The sequence below is a fragment of the Monodelphis domestica genome, chromosome 1 (assembly GCF_027887165.1).
Source record: "Monodelphis domestica isolate mMonDom1 chromosome 1, mMonDom1.pri, whole genome shotgun sequence".
In the NCBI taxonomy this organism is placed as follows: Eukaryota; Metazoa; Chordata; class Mammalia; order Didelphimorphia; family Didelphidae; genus Monodelphis; species Monodelphis domestica.
The window spans coordinates 574,611,912-574,631,055 of NC_077227.1; the positions used below are offsets into that span (position 1 = coordinate 574,611,912).

The window sequence follows — 19,144 nt, forward strand, 5'->3', positions numbered from 1 at the left end:
TCCGCTAATTTTCTAGCCAGAAAATGAGGGTTTCATAGGAAGGATAATTTCAGACTATAGTTTCCCAAACAAAGAAGAGGAGGCTACCTTTGGAAGTATCACTACAGGACACATTATGTTTGTGGGGTCATTATTTGATCTTTGTCCTAGCTTAATCCATGTAATAAGGAAACATCTTAGAATGAAACAATCACATTATCAGAGGATACTTACAGAAAATTTTATTATTTCTCTTTGCCATTTTTGCTCTCATCTTGTTCTCACCCTCAAATTCTTAAAAATGGACACATTCATGAACTTTTATAACTACTCAAATAAATGAAAGGGACTATTTCACGTTCCAAATGCTATTTTAGAATTTCAAGAAATTTTTAAAAAGAGGATCTCACTCACATCTTCCTGGAGAGACAAATAACAAAATATATTAAAATGAAATCTGTTGATAGACAGACCCATGAGGCAGCTAGATGTTACAGCATATACAGTGCTGGATGTGAGGTCAGGAAGACAAGTTTAAATCCAGCCTCATACATTTGTTTGTTATGCGGCCCGGGCCAAGTCACTTAATGTCCATCTGTCTCAGTTTCCTCAACTGTAAAACAATAGTACCCACTTCGTTGAGTTGTTTAGAAGATCAAATGAGGTAATTTTTGCAAACCATTTAGCACAGTGCCTAGTGCACATAGGCATTTGACAAATGCTTGTTTGCCTCCCAAAGTGAAAAAGAGCTCTTAATTTGGAATTAGACCTGAGTTATAATCCTGGTCCTTTGACTCCTGTGTGATTTTTAAGAAAGTCCCATAATCTCTGAGGTTCCTCATCTACAAAATGAAGAAGTTGGACTAGATGATCTCTAACATCACTTCAATTATAATTTTAAACCTGATTAGATTCACCTATTGCAAAGTAGTAATCTTGAAGAAGAAGCAATTATCATCAAATTGACCTAGTATCTAAAAATGTAAACCACCTATAAATGCCATTCTCAGGACCTGGGGTTTCTTTGTTTACTTAAGTAGACTCTTTCACCATTAACTCAGACCCCCCTCAAAGTTAGTGAAAGGCAAAATCCTGCCAAGCCAACTGGGCTAACTAACCTGAGCCCCTCCAGCAGATTAAAGGGCCTTTCATGAGAGTTCCATGTGCATTCCGAACCAGATAATACTTTAAGTGTTTCTGTTTCTTCGGCTGGGTGGTCAATTTAAGATTTATGTGATTGGAAAATTCAGTGAAGTAACAGAATCCTTTCTTTCCACAGCCAACACAATTCCCGGAGAAACCTGGGAAGGGAAATACAACATGAAGAGCCATGAATTTGGTTATCCAACTGCAAACCTATATTCAAGATGATTTTTTCCCCCTCAAAGTACCTTTCATATACTAAATAATTCATTATTTAGTATTCCAAACTCCATTAGGCTACCATTAGACATTCCCAAACTCCATTAGTCTACCATACTGTTGATTAGAAGTGATGGAAATTCACTGTGGACTTCCATTTTATGAAAAAATTTTTCAGATTTATGATTCATCCAAGTATTTTTTTTAAATATCTACTCTACTTTACCTGATTTGATCCCATTGATTCTCACAATAACCCTGAGATCAGGGTAAGAAAGCATTACTCCATCCTCATGCCTTTTTAAGTTACCTGTATATACATCAAAGTTGTCAATGGTAGTGGAAAGAACACTAGTTTTTAAGTCAAAAGGAAATAACAACAACAAAAAAGAAAACTTCAAAAAGAAAGCAAAGATAAGCAGAACCAGGGTAACATTGTACACAGTAATGTCAATATTGCACAATGATCAACTATGAATAACTTTAACTATTTATCAGCAGTGCAAAGATCTAAGAAAACCTCAAGAGATTCCTTATGAAAAAGCGTATCTACTGCCATAGAAAGAATTGGTGGGAGTCAGAATGCAGATCAAAGGATACCACTTTTCATTTTATTTCCTTTATGAGTTTTTTCCTTGAATGTATATTATGTGTCTTCTTTCACATGAGGGATATGGGAAATGTATTAAATAATACCATGTGTAAAACATATCATATTACTTACCAACTCCAGGAGGGAGAAAATTGGGATTGCAAAATGTCAGAAAACAAATATTAAAAAATTTTTCTTTATGTGATTGGAAAGAATATATAATAAAACACCCAAAAAAAGAAAGCAAAGAAAGAAGGATCTATATGTACAAAAAAAAATTGATATTATCATGTTTTGTAGTGACAAAGAACTAGAAACTAATGGGATTCCTGTCAGTTGCAGAATGGCTGAACAAATTATGACATATGAATCTCATTAAGTGATCCCATGTATTCAAATTCTACTATAAGTTACAATTATGTAAAATATGATCATTTTGTCAGGCCTAGTGGAAATATGCAGAGCAAATTTAAATAATATAACCAATTCCCAGGATTAATTATTCATGACAATCAGGATCAAGCTGAAAATTAAATATTATCACACCATAAGAATAAACAAAAGGTATGTTTTCAGAGAAACATGTGAAGAGTTGAATGAATTGATACAGTTAAGTAATCAGAACCAGAACAATTTCTACAATAACTACAGCATGATGACAAAACTGAAAGATTTTACAACTCTGATCAATGCAATGACCAACTATGATGCCAGAAGATGATGAAACATGCTAGTCTCTTCTTCAGAGGAAGACTCAAGATACATGGTCAAATTGGGAGTCTGTTTTGCTTAACTAGGGAAATTTTTTAGAAAGCTTTTCCATTACTTTTTTCTTTCTCAGTGGGGTTGGAGATCTAAAGGAGAGAAAAATGCTGGATAATTTTTTTAAAAATTCAAAAAGCAAGTGAGATAATAAAAGCAATATGAATATGACAATACAAAAAATAAAAAATAGACCCAGGTTTGAATCCTAAATTCACTACTTACAACCTAGTTTACATTGGGCAATTCATTTCACTTGAGGATCACCTCACCTTCAGTTTACTCATCTATAAAACAGAAGGATTAAACAAGATGACTCTCTAAGGTCCTGTCTCTAAATGCCATTAACCAATATTGATAATGGAACTGGAAACAAGCACATCTTCTGTAGGAGAAAATAAGTTTGATTTTAGAAAAGGGCTCAGAGATAAAGCAAACTTGGCAAAATAAAAATAGAATTTTTACACTCATCTTCAAAAATGTAAGTTAGTTTGAGTTAAGGAAGAAAGAAGGAATCCAGCTTAGGAGCCTGAATTTATAACATGCAACTAACTACACTATTTAAAATAATGAAATAATCTGCCATGGTCACATTTCCATTTCTAGTTTGTGTTGGAGAGACACAATTTCCAAATTCAAATGAACCTTATAGAATTTCAGGGATTAAAAAACAAAATGATATAGGACAGCACAAAAAAGGGAGGGAATCTCTTTATATCTGATAAACACAGTCAGGCAGAAAAAATAAAATTAAATATGGCATAATCCACTAAAAATGATCTAGGTCAGGGATTCTTAATCTGGGATCAGTAAACCCATGTTTTTAATTTTTTTTCTTAACTATATTTCAATGAATCGGTGTCTAATATAATGCTATCGATTTTATTTTATGCATTGAAAAAATTTTTTCGGAGAAGAATGGCATAGGTTTTTTTAATTTCCAATGGGATCCATGACATGAACAAAGTTAAGAACTCCTAGACTAGATAATGTCCAAGATCCCAGCCCAGGACCTATGTTCTCAGTTCAATACCAGTTCCAGCATTCCATGGTCTAAATTCTATCCTGGCCTTAATAGCCTTTGATCTATTCACAAAAACATTCCAAATCCAATTTTATCATTTAGCTCTTTGGTCTGCTCTGTCTCCTTGTTTAAATTCCCTGGACCTAAACAAGACCTTCCTCAAAACCTTGCCTCATCCTGTGGTCTGTCTAGTTTTTATGGGCACAATATCCTTTGTGCCGAAGGGACACTGCAACGAAACAACACAGAAAGTAAACTGTTTTATTGCATTCTTTGCAAGAAAAGTTTGTAAAGGTCATTATGACTTGGGAGAGAAGGACAACATAGCTTTCTACATAAGCTCTACTTTTAATCTGGGTATCTCAGAGGCCAGTCTATCTGCTATTTATAAAAATAACCATTTGTACACAAAGAAGAAATCTTCATTTCATTTATATACAAAAAAGATGAAGAAACAAAAAAGTCACCATTACTAAAAACCTAAGGAAAGCTTAAATGAATTTTCCCTTAAGTAATTCTTAAATTCTCCTGATGCTCTCTCTTTAAAATTGTTCAAAGGTCCCAGTTCATAAGTTTAAAATATTTACATATTCATGAAACAATGATATACAGGATGAGTGGAACTTCCAAGACCCTACTTTCTGGGCACTAATATTCAGTTATCAGGAAAAAAAAGAATAAAGTCAGATCTATTTGCAGGAAATCTCATTGGAATGCAAAGTAAAGAATTTCATTTTTATTCCAACTATTGTATTATTGCAAGAATTCAAATAATATCTACCAAAGCATATGACCTGGAATCTGGAAGACACAAGTTCAAATCCTGCTTCAGCCACACACTAACTGGACAACCCTGGGCAAGTCATTTAACCCTTCTCAGTCTCAGTTTCCTCATCTGTAAAATGGGACTCATAAAGGGGAAATAGTATCACCGAGTTATTGTGAAGATCATAGCAAATAAGACAACATATGGGTCACTTTGCAAATCTCAAAGAATTATATGAATATGGCATTATTATACAAAGAAATTTGATATTATTTTCAATAGCAATAACAGAAGTTCAACATTTATATAATACTTTAATGTTCATAAAATAGTTACCCTGAAAATCACCCTAGGAAGAAAGCAGTACCAGAATTATGATAGCAACTCTTTTAGAGTTATAAAACATTTGTGAGACAAGACATATAAGTATAAAAATCTACATTTTAGAAATGAAGCTGTATCTTAGGGAAAGGAAGTAACTTGCCCAGCAAGCACTCAGTCTAGGATGAAAATCAGGTCTTTGGATTCAAAGTCTAATATGTTTTCTACCACACTATGCTGAAGAGTAAATATACCTATTTATTCAATACTCTCCTAAATGAATATTCACAATAATACAGTGTAATCCATGATAACATCTGAGAAGCCTCCTCCAGAGCTGGTTGAATTTGAATGTGAACTTAAGTGTTCAAAAGATCCAAGAATATGGCACAGAACAGCAAGGCCAAGGGTGCTACCAATCATCTGCATGGACTACAGCTGAAAATCACATCTGCCAACAGCAAATTCACCACCCAGCCCTGCCCTTAGAGAAGATGGGGCTGTCAAGAGTAAAATTCTGTTTTAAAAGAGTTCACCATCCAACATAGAGCCATAAAACAACAATGGGGGAGGGGAAATGCCGACCATTAAGGAACTCTCTTTGTAGATCAGAAGTTGATAGTGGAAACCCACCACAGGAGGGAAACTACTTGTCTCCTCTGCACTGTAAATATTTAGGGAGGGATTAGGAAAAGGCCATTGAACAATCAATCTTCTCCAATAAGGGCTTTTGGGCCAGGAAAAGCTGTCCTTCTGGAGAAAGCAACACTAAAGAGATTGCAAACAGGAGGTAAAACTGCTAACACCACCAGTTTGTTTATAAATCTGCCACAGGAGTTGATGAAAAATCTGCCAAGTGGTTATAAGCATCCAAGTCTTAAAAACCTAATTTAAAAATGAATTCACTCTAACTTCTCAAATAAATTATTTTATTTGTTAACAGAATTCCTGGTGTTTATAATTAGTAAGCATAACCTTAGTCCTCAAGGCATTTCCACAGAGATAAGAGAGCACTGGCTCTGAAAGTCCGAGGACTGGGGTTTAAATCCTACCTCTGACACTACCTGCATGATCCTGAGTAAATCAACCTCCTTGTGTCTTATTTTCCTCATCTGTAAAATAAAGGAATTAGATGGCCTCCAAGATCCCTTCACATTCTAATTCTACAAATGACCTGAAAACATTACATTTAATTCAACTTTACAAACACATATTAGATACTTACTATGTCCAAAGTACTGTTTTGGAAATTGGAGAAAAGTTTAACTAAGGCAAAATCCCTGAATCATGAAGCTAATGATGATGATGACATTTATATAATGCTTTAGGGTTTGCCTTACATCTTAAAGCTTTTCATGTATTATTTAAGTCTCACAATAATAATAAGAGTAGGTAGTATAGGAATTATTCCATTTAAGAGAAGAAAATTGAGTATACTGCTAACTGGTATCAAGGGATGATTTGGGGCTGCAGATCTTCCTCATTTCAAGGCCAGGACTGTATTCATTCTCACACACTGCCTCTCATATGTATCCAGAGGGCTAACTTTTTCTTTAAACCTTGCCTTCTACCTTAGAATCAATGTTGTATATTGGTTGCAAGGCAAAAGTGGTAAGGGCTAGGCAATGGGAGCTAAGTAACTTGCTAAGTCACACACCCAGGAAGCATCGGGAGCCACATTTGAATCCAAGACCTCCTATCTCTCTAAGCCTGGTTCTCAATCCATGGATCCACGTAGCTGCCCCCTAAATATTTTTTAAATATTTATTTGTTACATTAAAATTCCCAGGTATCTCCTCCCTTCCTTCCCCTCACGTCATTAAAGAGAGCATCATATCACAAAAAAAAAAGATATATATATGTCTTGCTTCTATCTATTTATTGGTTCTTTTTTTGGAGGCAGACATATACAAGTCATTCACCAAATAATATTTTCATTGCTGTATATAATGTTAACTTGGTTCTGCTCATTTCACTTCATAATTTCATGTAAGCCTTTCCATGTTTTTTTTAATTAACCTGCTCATCATTTCTGACAGTATACTAGTCTTCCATCACAATTATGTGCCACAGCTTATTGAGCCATTCTCCATTTGATGGATATCCCCTAAGTTTCCAATTCTTTGCCACACAAAGAGAACTACTATAAATATTTTGGAACATATAGATTATTTTATTTTTTCCCTGATTACCTTAGGAAATAAACTTAAGAGTGGCATTGCTGGGTCAAAAGGCATACACAGTTTTGAAACTCTTTCGTCATAATTACAGATTGCTCTACAAAACAGTTGATTAGAGTGCTAACTTTTCAGTTAGGACAGTAACTTAGGGACTGAAAGATAGAGATAGTAGAGGTGACTTATTCTGATCTCTCCAGAAGAAAATCACAGCTCAAAATTATTGAGTATTTATTATCACCACCACTGTTATTTTTAAGACACTTTTCTCTACCTTTCCTATCTCATCCTAAAATCTTGGAAAGTACAAATCCTTCAGTAGGAACACTATCCCATGAGGCTCTTGGGTGCCTGTTCCAAATGATGCCAGCAATACAAGAACAGCATGAATATTTCTTCAAAAGAGAATCCTGTTAAGATTCTCTTCCACTAGTAGAAACACAAAAGGAAAAACTATGACTAATCGCATGGTTTAGTGGGGATATGATTGGGGATGTTGCCTTTAAATGATTACTATTTTAAATAGTAATAATATAGAAATGGGTTTTGAACCATGATACATGTAAAACCCAGTGGAATTGCTCATTGGCTCAGGGAGGGGGGAGAATGGGGAAGGGTGGGAAGGGAAAGAACATGAATCATGTAACCATGGAAAAATATTCTAAATTAACTAAATAAGTTTTTTTTTAAAGATTCATAGATTTAAAAAAAGATTCTCTTCCATTAAAGAAAATCTCTTCTATACCACAACATCTGCCTGGCTTGTATCTAGTAATTGTCCTATATTTTAGTAATTTTTACAAGGAGAATTTACTACTTTATATTTTATTTAATTCTTGCTTGAGTTTTGGTTTGAAAGTAGCATTGGTCTATTTCTGTATTGCCTATTTTTCATTCTCTTCAGCATTAGCATGGCAGAGTGGAAAATATTCTTGTCTGGAATTCCAGGTCTGGTTCTGACTCTTGGCTGCTCAACCTTCAACAAGTCACTTAATCTCTCTTAGATACACTTGCCTCGCCTGTAAAATGAAAAGGTTGTACTTGATGGTATGTCAGATCCCCTTCAGCTCTGGTATTCTGTGTCTTAAAGTCTCTTTCAGCTCCATAATCGTATTTTAAATGGCTGCCTTCTGAAGTAGTTTCTTTGTCACTTCCTGGGTGGTCTATATGCTTCTACTGCTGTGGAAATGGCTGTTTGTAGCTGTCTGGCTGCCCTCCTTGTTTGGAAAGAATAGCCTCAGTTTATTACTGGCTCTTTCGTGTGAATAGGAAGTCAGGTTTCTCCCAACCTTGAATCTCAGGGAAGTATAAAAAATATAAGGCACTTCTCTCAATTCAGTAGCTGGCACTTTTGGCTTTCTTCCTTCTTTCACTCCATTTAGCTAATATTTGACTGAGAGCTCTCTATACAAGTGACCATAAACCAGCCTATTGGCATTGCTCTCTTGTCCCCTGTGCATCACTCTATGGCAGACTGAATGGCTGGCTAAGAATAGTATGGTTGCTCCATCTTTTTGTCCTATTATCAAATAAGTAGATACTCTGATTTGCTGTTCAAGGAGAATGGATCAGTTGTCTTGTGCCATCCCCATTCTCTCCAAATGCAATAAGTAATTTGTTAGTGAGAGGAATGGCTACCATTACTCTTGGAACCATCCAAAAGTATTTTATTTCTCTATGGAAATTAACTTGCAACTTGGTATAATAGAAAGAAAAAAAAGCTTGTGTCAAAGGACCTAGATTCAATCCTGATTATATTTATTTAATAAGTGTGTCACCTTATGAGAATCACTTCACTCCTTTAGATCTTAGCTTCCTTCTCTGAAAAATATGATATTGGGATAAATAATATCAGAGAGTTTTCTAACAATTCTAAGTGTACGAATCTTTGAGGGCCAAATGAAGATGAAAACTGTGGCCTTAACCCTGTGAGCATTTTTTAAAAAGGTCAGTTTTCATTATTCTAAGTTTCATGAAGGCAAGAATCATAAATTCTTGCCATAGATTCAGATGAAGATGAAAGTCAAGTTGCTGGGGGCAGCTAGGTAGCTCAGTGAATTGAGAACCAGGGCTAAAGATGGGAGGTCCTGGGTTCAAGTATGACCTCAGACACTTCCTAGCTGTGTGAACCTGGGCAAGTCACTCAACCCCCACTGACTAGCCCTTATCATTTTTCTGCCTTGGAACAAATACACAGTTATCAATTCCAACATGGAAGGTAAGAATTAAAAAAAAAAGAAAGAAATTCAAATTGCTAATTTTTGTGATCAATAAGTCTAAATGGTAATTATAAGAATTATATCAAATAAATATATAAATTAACAGATACTACCACTACTTTAAATCCTGTTCAAAAGTCTCATTATGGTGTAAAGGTGACAACAGGTGCCAAAAAGCTACAGCTTTTACCACCCTGGAAAGTCTTTAAGTATGGCCTCAGCAATAGACTGTCTTCTTTCAACTTGTTTTGCTAAATATGAGTTGTTCATTGAATTGTAATCTCATTGTCAGCAGGGTTTGTTCATCCTTGCATTTCTATCCCCTAGTGGCACATAGTAGGTACTTAATAAATATTTGGAAACTGAATGATTACATAAAATTATCATGTGCTGACTGATCATTTTAACTACTGAAACTCATGAAATAAAGAAAAACACAAAATGATTCTCACTTGTATAGAGCCCCCTTCTACTTCTGCAGTGATGGTGACACAATTTTAAAAAAAAATGTTAGAAGGGGAGTGACAGTATGAAGAATCATATAGCTTTTAAACAATATAAAAACTAGGTTAGCTGTTGGAACCCTAAGTGTGAAATCATCGGCTAATGACCAACAAAAAGAAATACCCTTCAAATAAATGAATTATATCTTTTTTTTTCTTTACTTCTCACTTTTTGGTCTAGTAAGCACTCTAAGACAAAAAGGGCAAGGACTTAAATGGATTTAAGTAACTTGTCCAGGATCACATAGTTAAGAAATTACTGAGACCAGATTTGAACCAGGTCCTCCTGACTCCAGGCCTGGTGTTCTATCTGCTATGCCACCTAGCTGCCCTGAATTGTTTCAATTTTGACAATTTCAGGATAACCAAAACAAGAAAATGGAAGGAAATTGCAGCTAAATTGATGGATGGCTCACAGATTCTCTTTAGAGAGGGAACTGGTAGAGAAGGAAATATAATGCATCCCAAAGCAACAAGAAACATAATTTCTTGATTTATCAGTTCATTTCATACTGTAATACTCATGACAAATATCTGCAAAAAGGCCACCATGAAAATAATTGCAAGGACTATGACCACATCCATTGCACCAGGTGAAGAAGTTGAGAAATTAATACAAAGAAATTAAGTAAACATATACTTTGGCACTCTTTTTGTTTTCAATGCATGGGTATGATGACACAGGCAAAACTATGTAGGAAAAAGTGAATTATCAGGAAGAAATAAGTAAAGTCTCATAGACTACACTGAAGCTCTACATCTATACAATAAGATACTTCCTCTTTAATAAAAACAACCAGGAAGCTCCAGATATGATGAACAAATGAAAAACATCCCAACAAATGTCATTAATTAGATTTTAAGAGAAAGAAAAAGACCCATTATTGATGTGGGAGTCATTTGCAGGCATCAGTTGCCTTTGCACAGTCAAATCACTAACATGACAGAATAAAGATCAAAACTAGTACAAAATTAAAATAAAATTGAGAAAAATAATGGCATCCAATTACAACAAATTTAACCTGACCTATTTTTAAAAAATAAAATAGACACATAGGAAATGGGAAATATATGGAATAAGGAATGTCAACATTCTTGATAACAATTTAATATAGTAATTAAACTGATATGAATCAACTATCATAATGAAATTTTTAAAAGCCTAAAAACCATGTTAGTACATACTCCATTGACTTACACAGTGGAGAAATATGGAAACCAAAGTCAATTGTGCTTGGGAACATAAGCATATCCATAAAATCTCACAGAGAAAGACAGTGGAAGATTATGAGCAATATCCTAATACTGCTTCATAAAACAGCAAGAAATGGAGGGGAAAATCAATGTAAACAAAGACTATCAAGAGACTCAACTAGGCAAAGTCATCTAAAGGACATTAAAGAGTAAAACAAGAAGAAAACAACAGAAGAGATATGGAAAATGTCTGCTAAGATTTTTTTAATAAATTGCTTTTTTCATCCTCTTACCAAGTTAAATGGAGCTGCTACATTTGAACTTGTATTACAGTACCCAATTTACCAGAGAAAGTTTTAAAAAGCAGTGAAAAAAGCTAAAATGAAATATACATATACATATACACATACATACACATACATACTCATATATGAGGTCAAATGTAAATGGAGGAGATTTTGTCCCAGAAATGACACAAATGTAAGGATGTCAGAGACTCATTCTTGAGGCACTAGAAGAAGGCATGGGGAAAATTGCAACTTAATTATTTTTAAAGCAATAGAAACATAGCTACCAAACTATATACCTACTTTCCCATCTCTATAAGCATAATATACACAAAAACAAGCATACATGTAGCATCCTTGATGGAAAGTATGAAAAGGGGAAAAGGCAGAGTTTTTTTTACAAACAAATCACATCCTTACCACTGCACAACTGACTTGCTGCTTCATCCCTCCTTAGGCAATCAAGTCTCCCACTTCCAAGGGTCCAATGCCTAATTTAGTGTTGCCACTAGCTCTCACTATCATCACATTCCTGGTAGTATTAATTATAGATATTTGCTACCCAGTGCTAGGTGACATTATGCTGATGAAATAAAGCCCTAGAATATTTTAGAACCTAAATGAGATGCATAATGTGTCTAAAGAGTTGGACTGATCTTTTTTGTTCAGTCACTTCAGTTGTGTCCAATTCTTTATGACTCCATTTGGGGTTTTCTTAGCAAAGATACTGGAGGGTTTTTCCATTTCCTTTTCCAACTAATTTTACTGATGAAGAACTGAAACAAATAGTGTTAGGTGACCTGACAAAGATCACACAGCTAGTAAGTGCCTGAGTCTGGATTTGAAATAATGAAGATGAATCTTCCTGATTCCAATCCCTGAGCTGTATCTCACCTAGCTACTCCTGGACAATCTTACCATACTGAAAAAAATAAAATAGGTAAGAAAGGCCTACTATCCAGATTAGGATAAGGAATTGGTTAGGGAAAAAACCACAGAGTTCATTCATTAATATGAACACTTCAAGTGAACAATGAATTGGACCCAGAATTACCATCCTGAAAAAATAAAATGGATAAGGAATGCCTATCATGCAGAGTAAGATAAGCAGTTGGTTTGGGGGGAGAGAGAATATAGAGTTTATTCATTAATATCAACATTGTAAATGAACAACAAATTGAATGCAGAATTGAAGCTGAACAAGTTAAATTGCCTTTAGGAAATGGCAAAGTTATTTAATAAGCCCCAAGCTTTTCTCCCTGAAATAAAGGTTCATCTGCTTCAAAATAACATTCTTCTTGTATTGCTAAATGCCTGAGTTATCAAATAATTACATTCTCTGAAGAACTAAAGCTGAGACTCACCAAAAAGGCTGTGGAAAGGTATATGGAGGGTGTGAGAAGAGTGAAATGCATTATAGACAGGGAACTGCCAAGGGAAAGCTATGTAAAAGATGCTATCAAAGAATGTACACAAAAACTTGAAGATAGGTGGATAATAGTGCATGACTGAAATCCTTGCACCTGGAGTGACTGAAGCTGATACATTGCTTGATGCTCAGGAGTTCAGAGCTGTGATAGGGCCAAAGACAAATGTGGATCTATGCTAAGTCCAGAACCAATTCAGTGAACCCCAAGAAGTAGGGCCTGGGGCAAGAGGGAGGAATCCCAGAATGCATAAAGAAGGGAAAATAAGAGTGTGGGCAGTGAGGTAGCACAGTGGATGGAGAACCAGGCCTGTAGTCAGGAAGACCTGGGTTCACATCATTTTTCAGGCACTTCCTAGCTGTGTGACCTTCAGCAAGTCACTTAACCCCCACTGCCTAGCCCTTACTGTTCTTCTGCCTTGGAATTGATCCTAGGTATCAATTCTAAAGCAAAAGGATAGGGTTTTGTTTTGTTTTTTAAAAGAAGGGCAAAGTGCAGCCTAGATATACTCTCCTGAACCAATTGGCAATTCTCACCACAAGTGGTGAGAATACTTTCAACCTGGGAAATGTGAGAAGAAGAAAGGAGGAAGTAGAGAAGGAAAGAAGGGAAAATTAAGGAGGAAGAGGAAGACAAGGAGGAAGAAGGAGGAAGGTTAGTCATATGTTAAGTGCAAGTGAGAATCCACATAGAACTGATTTCCTTGAAAGATCAAAAGAAACCAAAGAAGGTTCCCAAGATATTGAATGTATCCCCTGCAGTAGCCTTCTGGAAAAACATGGATGACAGTGTCACAGGGTGTATAAGCATAGGTGGGCTATAATCTGCATCACTAGAGGAAATATTAATGTCAATGAGACCATAGATCTATTTGTGTAGTTGAGACAAGAGAAGTCCACTAAAGTATCCCTCTGATGCCATTTGTGGCATGGAGGTAATATGAGGGACCTTTAGAAACAACATCAATGGGGTACAAGAGTTGATAGGCTCTGGTAAACAAGAAAGGCTTTGGGTCCAAGCCTAATGACTGCCTATATGTCAATTGCCCAAGATTATTCCTATCTAGATGGATACAGAGTGATAAATTTTTCAGTTGCAGAAATTCCTGAAGGTTGAACACAAAATCATGGAAGAATTGCAATCTGTCTAAATGGAAAAAGAACTCATACCAAAGAGATCCTTGAAAAATTGACATTAAGACAGTAACAAGCCTTTTATATAGGTGCTTTGGTGGATATGATTTCCTCAAGGAAAAAGGTTCCAAATGAGGAAGTGTCCACCATCAATGTAAATCTAGTGACAATATGTAAACTTATAGAGTAGCCTGAAGTATAGAAAGGGAATATACTTGCTTAGAATCACAGAACTAATATATGCAGAGGCAAGACTCACAACCAAGCCTCTCTGGTTCTTGAGACTGGCAATAGCTCTCAAATACAAATTTTATTATCTTCATTTAAGAGATGAGAGAATATGTTTTAAGCTGCCCATGCACACAGAGCAAGTAAGCTCCAGAGGCAAGATTCTACTCCATAATTCAAATGCCAAATCCAGAGTGGCTGCGAACAAAGCAGCCAATGAAATAACTCTATATTTGGACGTGTATATTGCCTAAAATTTGTGTGCAGAAAACTAAACTGTGTATGTACGGAGATCAGGTGAACAAATTGTCAAGTAGAAACTGCCAGACATATAAAAAGACTTATTTCAGAGTACAAAAACAAATGAGTTGTTGTTGTTGTTGTTATTGTTGTTTGTTTTGTTGTTGTTGTTGTGGTTGGTTGGTTGGTTGGTTTTAAATACATTAAGCTAAAGAAAGTGGGACAGGGTTAAAAACCAAGGAAACTATGGGCTGCTAGGTGGCACTATGGATAAAGTACCAGGTCTGGAGTCAGGAAGAACTGGGTTCAAATATAACCTCAGAAGTTTCCTAGCTATTTGGGCAAGTTACTTAACCCCCTTTTCCTAGCTATTGCCCTACTGTATTAAGAATCACTACAAAGTCAGAAAGGAAAGGTTTAAAAAAAAACACTGGGAAACAAATGTTAAATTACAAAGATAACAGGCTGAGCTATAGAGGCAATATGGCACAGGGAAAGACCACTGGAACAAGCTTTAAGAGACTCATATTCAAGACCACCTATTTTAATTTCTCTGGACATTAATTTCCTCAACTGCAAAATATGGGCATTAGACTACATGTTTTCTATGATCCTTTTCCAGCTCTAACCTTATGATATTACATCTGTAAGAATGGAAAGATGGAAGTAAACAATGATTTAATGAATTCATACTATGCTCCAGACTTGGAATTAGAAGACTCATGTTTAAGAGTTCAAATCTGGTCTCAAACACTAGCTGTGTGATGCTGGGCAAGTCACTTAAGTCTATTGGCTTCAATTTCCTCATCTATACAATGAGCTGGAGAAGGAAATGTCAAACCCTCTAGTATCTTTGCCAAGAAAACTTCAAATGGGTCACAAAGAGTGGGACACAATTGAAACAACTGATCAACAACAAAAAAATGTGCCAGGCACAGTACTCAGTACTTTACAAATAATTCATTTAATTTTCAAAACTAGATATTAATAGATACTAGATATCATGATAATCCCGATTTTATAGTAATTGTTTCATTTTTTAGCTCTATACCCCTAGCACCAAGAGCCTTTCATGCAAACAGTGAATGTTCAATTGAACTGAATTTTAAAAGACTTGGTAAAAGATTTTGGGCTTTTTATTGGACAGATGAAACAGTAAGACTACCACCATATCACAGTACAAAATAGTTCCAGTGTTATACTTACCATGGTAGGTACATGCATTGGAAATGTATTTATATTGGAGATTATATTTATTGGAAGAAAGAATTGTTGTTTCAGGTAGATTAGTCTGAGCAAGAGTATCAAACTTAAGTAGAAACCATTCCCTGTAGATTGCATATTGATTTACAAAACCACAAATTAACATTATCTATATCATATTGCATTTTTACTTATTTTGTTATGTATTTCCCAATTACATTTTAATCTGGTTTCTTCCCCACCAGAGTCTTTGTTGGGCATGAGTTTAACACCTCTGATCTAGAAGATATTGGGGATTATATTAGTGGTCATAAAACAATTGGGTGACACATAATTACACACTACAAAATAGTGGTATTATTGGAAGATGGGGACCTTCTTCCAAGAACATCAGCAGAGAGTTCTAATGACAATGGGATTAAAATACAAAATGAGAGCAGTCAGATTGGTACCCTATCTAAATTGTTAAAAAAAAATCTTTTAAAAGGCAATATAAGAAACATGAGGGATTCTAGGCTAAAATAATAATCCTCATGATGACCTAAGAAGCCCAAAAGATGATTAGCAAGCTAAAATCAATCAACCAACAAGCATTTTTAATGTGCCTACTATGTTCCAGACCCTGAGAATACAAATACAAAGAATAAGACAATCCCTATTTTCCAAGAGTTTCTGGAACATTAAATCATTGCTCCCAGTCTGGTTAAAAAAATTCCCTTCAAGTGAACTCTCATCATATCAAGAATAGATCCCCAAAGGTTATTTGTCAGATAACCAGAGGACTTCAAAACCTGTATCTTTTTTCCCTTCAGAGTAAAAATCACTGCTTTCCCACCAGTGCCACCAAAGATGATGAATGGAGACTCTTTTCTCTAATCTAAAAATTCTCAGTTAATGGGATTTAGAGCTAGAAGTGATCTTAAAGGTCATCTAGTCCCAACCTCTTATTTTACAGATGAAGGAACTCAGGCCGAAAAAGGTAAAAAGGACCACTCACATCTTTAGATGACAGATTCAAATAAGAATTTTTTTTAACAAGATTTTCATTTTTCCCACTTTGCCTTGCTTTCAGATATGTAGCAGAACAAAGCTTGAGCACACACCTGGCTTTTATTTCTTCAATATTTTCTCTTAAAAAACTGTTCAAGCAGACTCTTTGTCAAGTCACTGCAACAAAACTCAGTTCGTAATGAGAAGTAAAAACTCACTGCTTCCCTAAGATATATCCCAGCCTTGGTTTTATAGGCCACTAAAAGGCACTCAGCTTTGGTCACTGGTATGTTGTAGGGAGATAATCTTCCCCCTGAGGAGTCACAGGGGTTAATGGCAGGAAGCCTAAACAGTTGTCAAGTGGGAAAGCCTGGGACATAAAGCATTATTCTAAAAGAAAAAAGCATAGGTTATTACCAACTGTCCCTTATTACTCATTGCAGGAGCCTGTTTAGCAGGCAATTAAGAAAGATACTACTTCCTCTGTGCAACTGCCAAAGGAGTTTAAGTTGTTAACAAGGCTGGGTACTGAATGAATTGAAAGATTCCTGTCTCTAAGGCAACAATCCTTGCTTGATTTAACACCAGCTCAAGTCCTTTATAGTCATGCTCAATGGTATTATGACCCATCCATTGCCACAAGATCAAATATTGAACAAACTACCATACCCAGCTCCCCCAAAACACATCAGCTGCCAGTCACTAGTATCCTGCTCAAGTTCTTTTCAAAATCCTTATTCTTCTCATCTTTGTACAGTGAAAAGGGAAATGTCTAGGATCTGTATGTCTTTACCAAGTTGCTCATAAAAAAAGAATTTTTACTTCAAGGTTAACTAAAAACTTTTCTTTGCTCTCATTTTCTTCCTTGGTTTTAGAGTCCACAGATTGCCTCAAGCCAGCAGGAGACTTAAATTTTTGTGCACAAAGAATTCATGGGAAAGCAGATAAGTGACCTTGAACAAGTCACTTCTCAGGGCTGGATCTCAGTTCAACAATCAAAAGGAGGGGTTAGACCAGGATTGATGGCTAAGGTCAATTCCACTTCTGAGATCCTCCAGTTCTGCGAGAAATGCTTCCCTTCCCTTGCCCCCAATATGCTATGTCAATCTGCTAAGAAAACCAAATTTAAAGATATTTTATGCATAATCTAGCAAATTATGCTCAATTATTATAAGAATGTGAACTAAAAAAATTAGTCCAATCTCTCCATTTTATAGATGAAAAAATTAAGGATAGATGTCACTTTCTGAAAGTCAAAGCTAATTCATGACAGATTAGAACCCTGGCTGCCTGGATCCCAGGGCTCTCAAGCTAGAATAACAGGTCTCTTCTCACTTTGGTACAAATGAACCCATCACCCAATTTTGTTTTTTCGTTTTGGTCCTTCTCCAAAAGTTTAGTAATATTGAATATCCTGAAAAACAAAGATAAATAATGCTAACAGTTGAAAAACGCCCCCTTTTGAAGTGAGAATCAGCAAGAGAAACCTACTGGTGAAGAAAGAGCTGGTAAAGGTAAGGATCACAAAATCATCAAAAAAGCTAAAGGCTGGAAGGAAAAGCTAAGTGCCTAGCTAGTCTGACCTGGAACTGAATAAGAAATCCTCTGTAACATCCCAAAAATTGGTCTCTGAAGGTCTTTTTCCTTGAATAACTTCAAAGAAAGGGACCTCACTACCTGCCAAAGCATTCTTTTGTACTTTGAAATAACTTATTTCTTTTTGGGGGGTTGGGAGTGTTTTGTTTTTTAACTTTTATTTTTTGAGACTGACTCTCCTTGTCTCACCCAGACTACTAGAAGTCCAGTGGCCACTCTCTGCCCTGCTTCCAGTATTGATCTTTTTTGCTCTCCGTAAAAATCTTTGATCTGCTCCATCTCTGACCCAGGTCCCTCCTTAGGCATCCTGGAGACCCTTATCTCCTGGGAAACTAGAAGCATTATTGTTGTTTGGTAATTTCAGTCATGTCCAACTCTTCCTGACCCCATTTGAGGTTTTCTTGGCAAAGCTATGCATTGGTTTGCCATTTCCTTCTTTAGCTCATTTTACAGATAGAGAAACTAAGCTAATAGAATTAAGTGACTTGCACAGGGTCTAGTAAGTGTCTGAGGCCAGATTTGGACTCGCAAAAATGAGATTTCCTGACTCCAATCCTGGCACTGTGTCCACTGCATCAACTAGCTGTCAAATTTAATGTGGACATCCAATTAGCCAAGTCCTACATCAACTCAGAACTTCCAAGCTCAAGATGTACACCAGCCTCAGTTTCCCCAGTAGCAAGGATCACAGACATTTACCATCACACCCAACAATATCTCTAATTCTTTAAAAAGTTTTTCCTTATAGTGAGCCAAAACCTGGCTCTTGGTAATATCCACCCACTAGTAACAGTGGTAGTCTGAGACCAGACAGAACAAGCAATTAATTTCTCCTCTATGTGACAATCCTTTAGAAACATGAAGAAAGTTGCCACGTGCCTTCTAAATTTTCTATTCTACAAGTTTTATTATCCCTATTCTTCAACTAATCTTTCAATAGCATATTTTCCAACCCTCTTCTGTGGCTCTCAGTTTTGTCCAGTATCAAAAATATAAAGTCCTTTTTGGTTTTGAAAACACTTCATAGTCTGCCCCTCTTCTTCCTTTCCAGTCTTCTAACACCTTGCTCTTGTCCACACACTCTTTGATCCAGTAACACTTCCTCAAACAAGACCCTCCATCTTGTAAGTCCCATTTTCAC

The 19,144-nt window shown here is 35.9% G+C and overlaps 1 protein-coding gene across 11 annotated transcripts in view; it reads right to left on the bottom strand.

Moving 5' to 3' along the window:
- Positions 1–19,144, bottom strand: part of GREB1 (growth regulating estrogen receptor binding 1) — a 233,818-nt gene that overhangs the window by 106,311 nt on the left and 108,363 nt on the right. For all 11 annotated transcript variants that reach the window (XM_007476320.3, XM_007476318.2, XM_016428803.2 and 8 more), the window contains one exon: positions 1,098–1,280. In XM_007476320.3, coding sequence (XP_007476382.2) covers positions 1,098–1,280 — 183 coding nt within the window. The remainder of the gene's footprint in view (positions 1–1,097; positions 1,281–19,144) is intronic.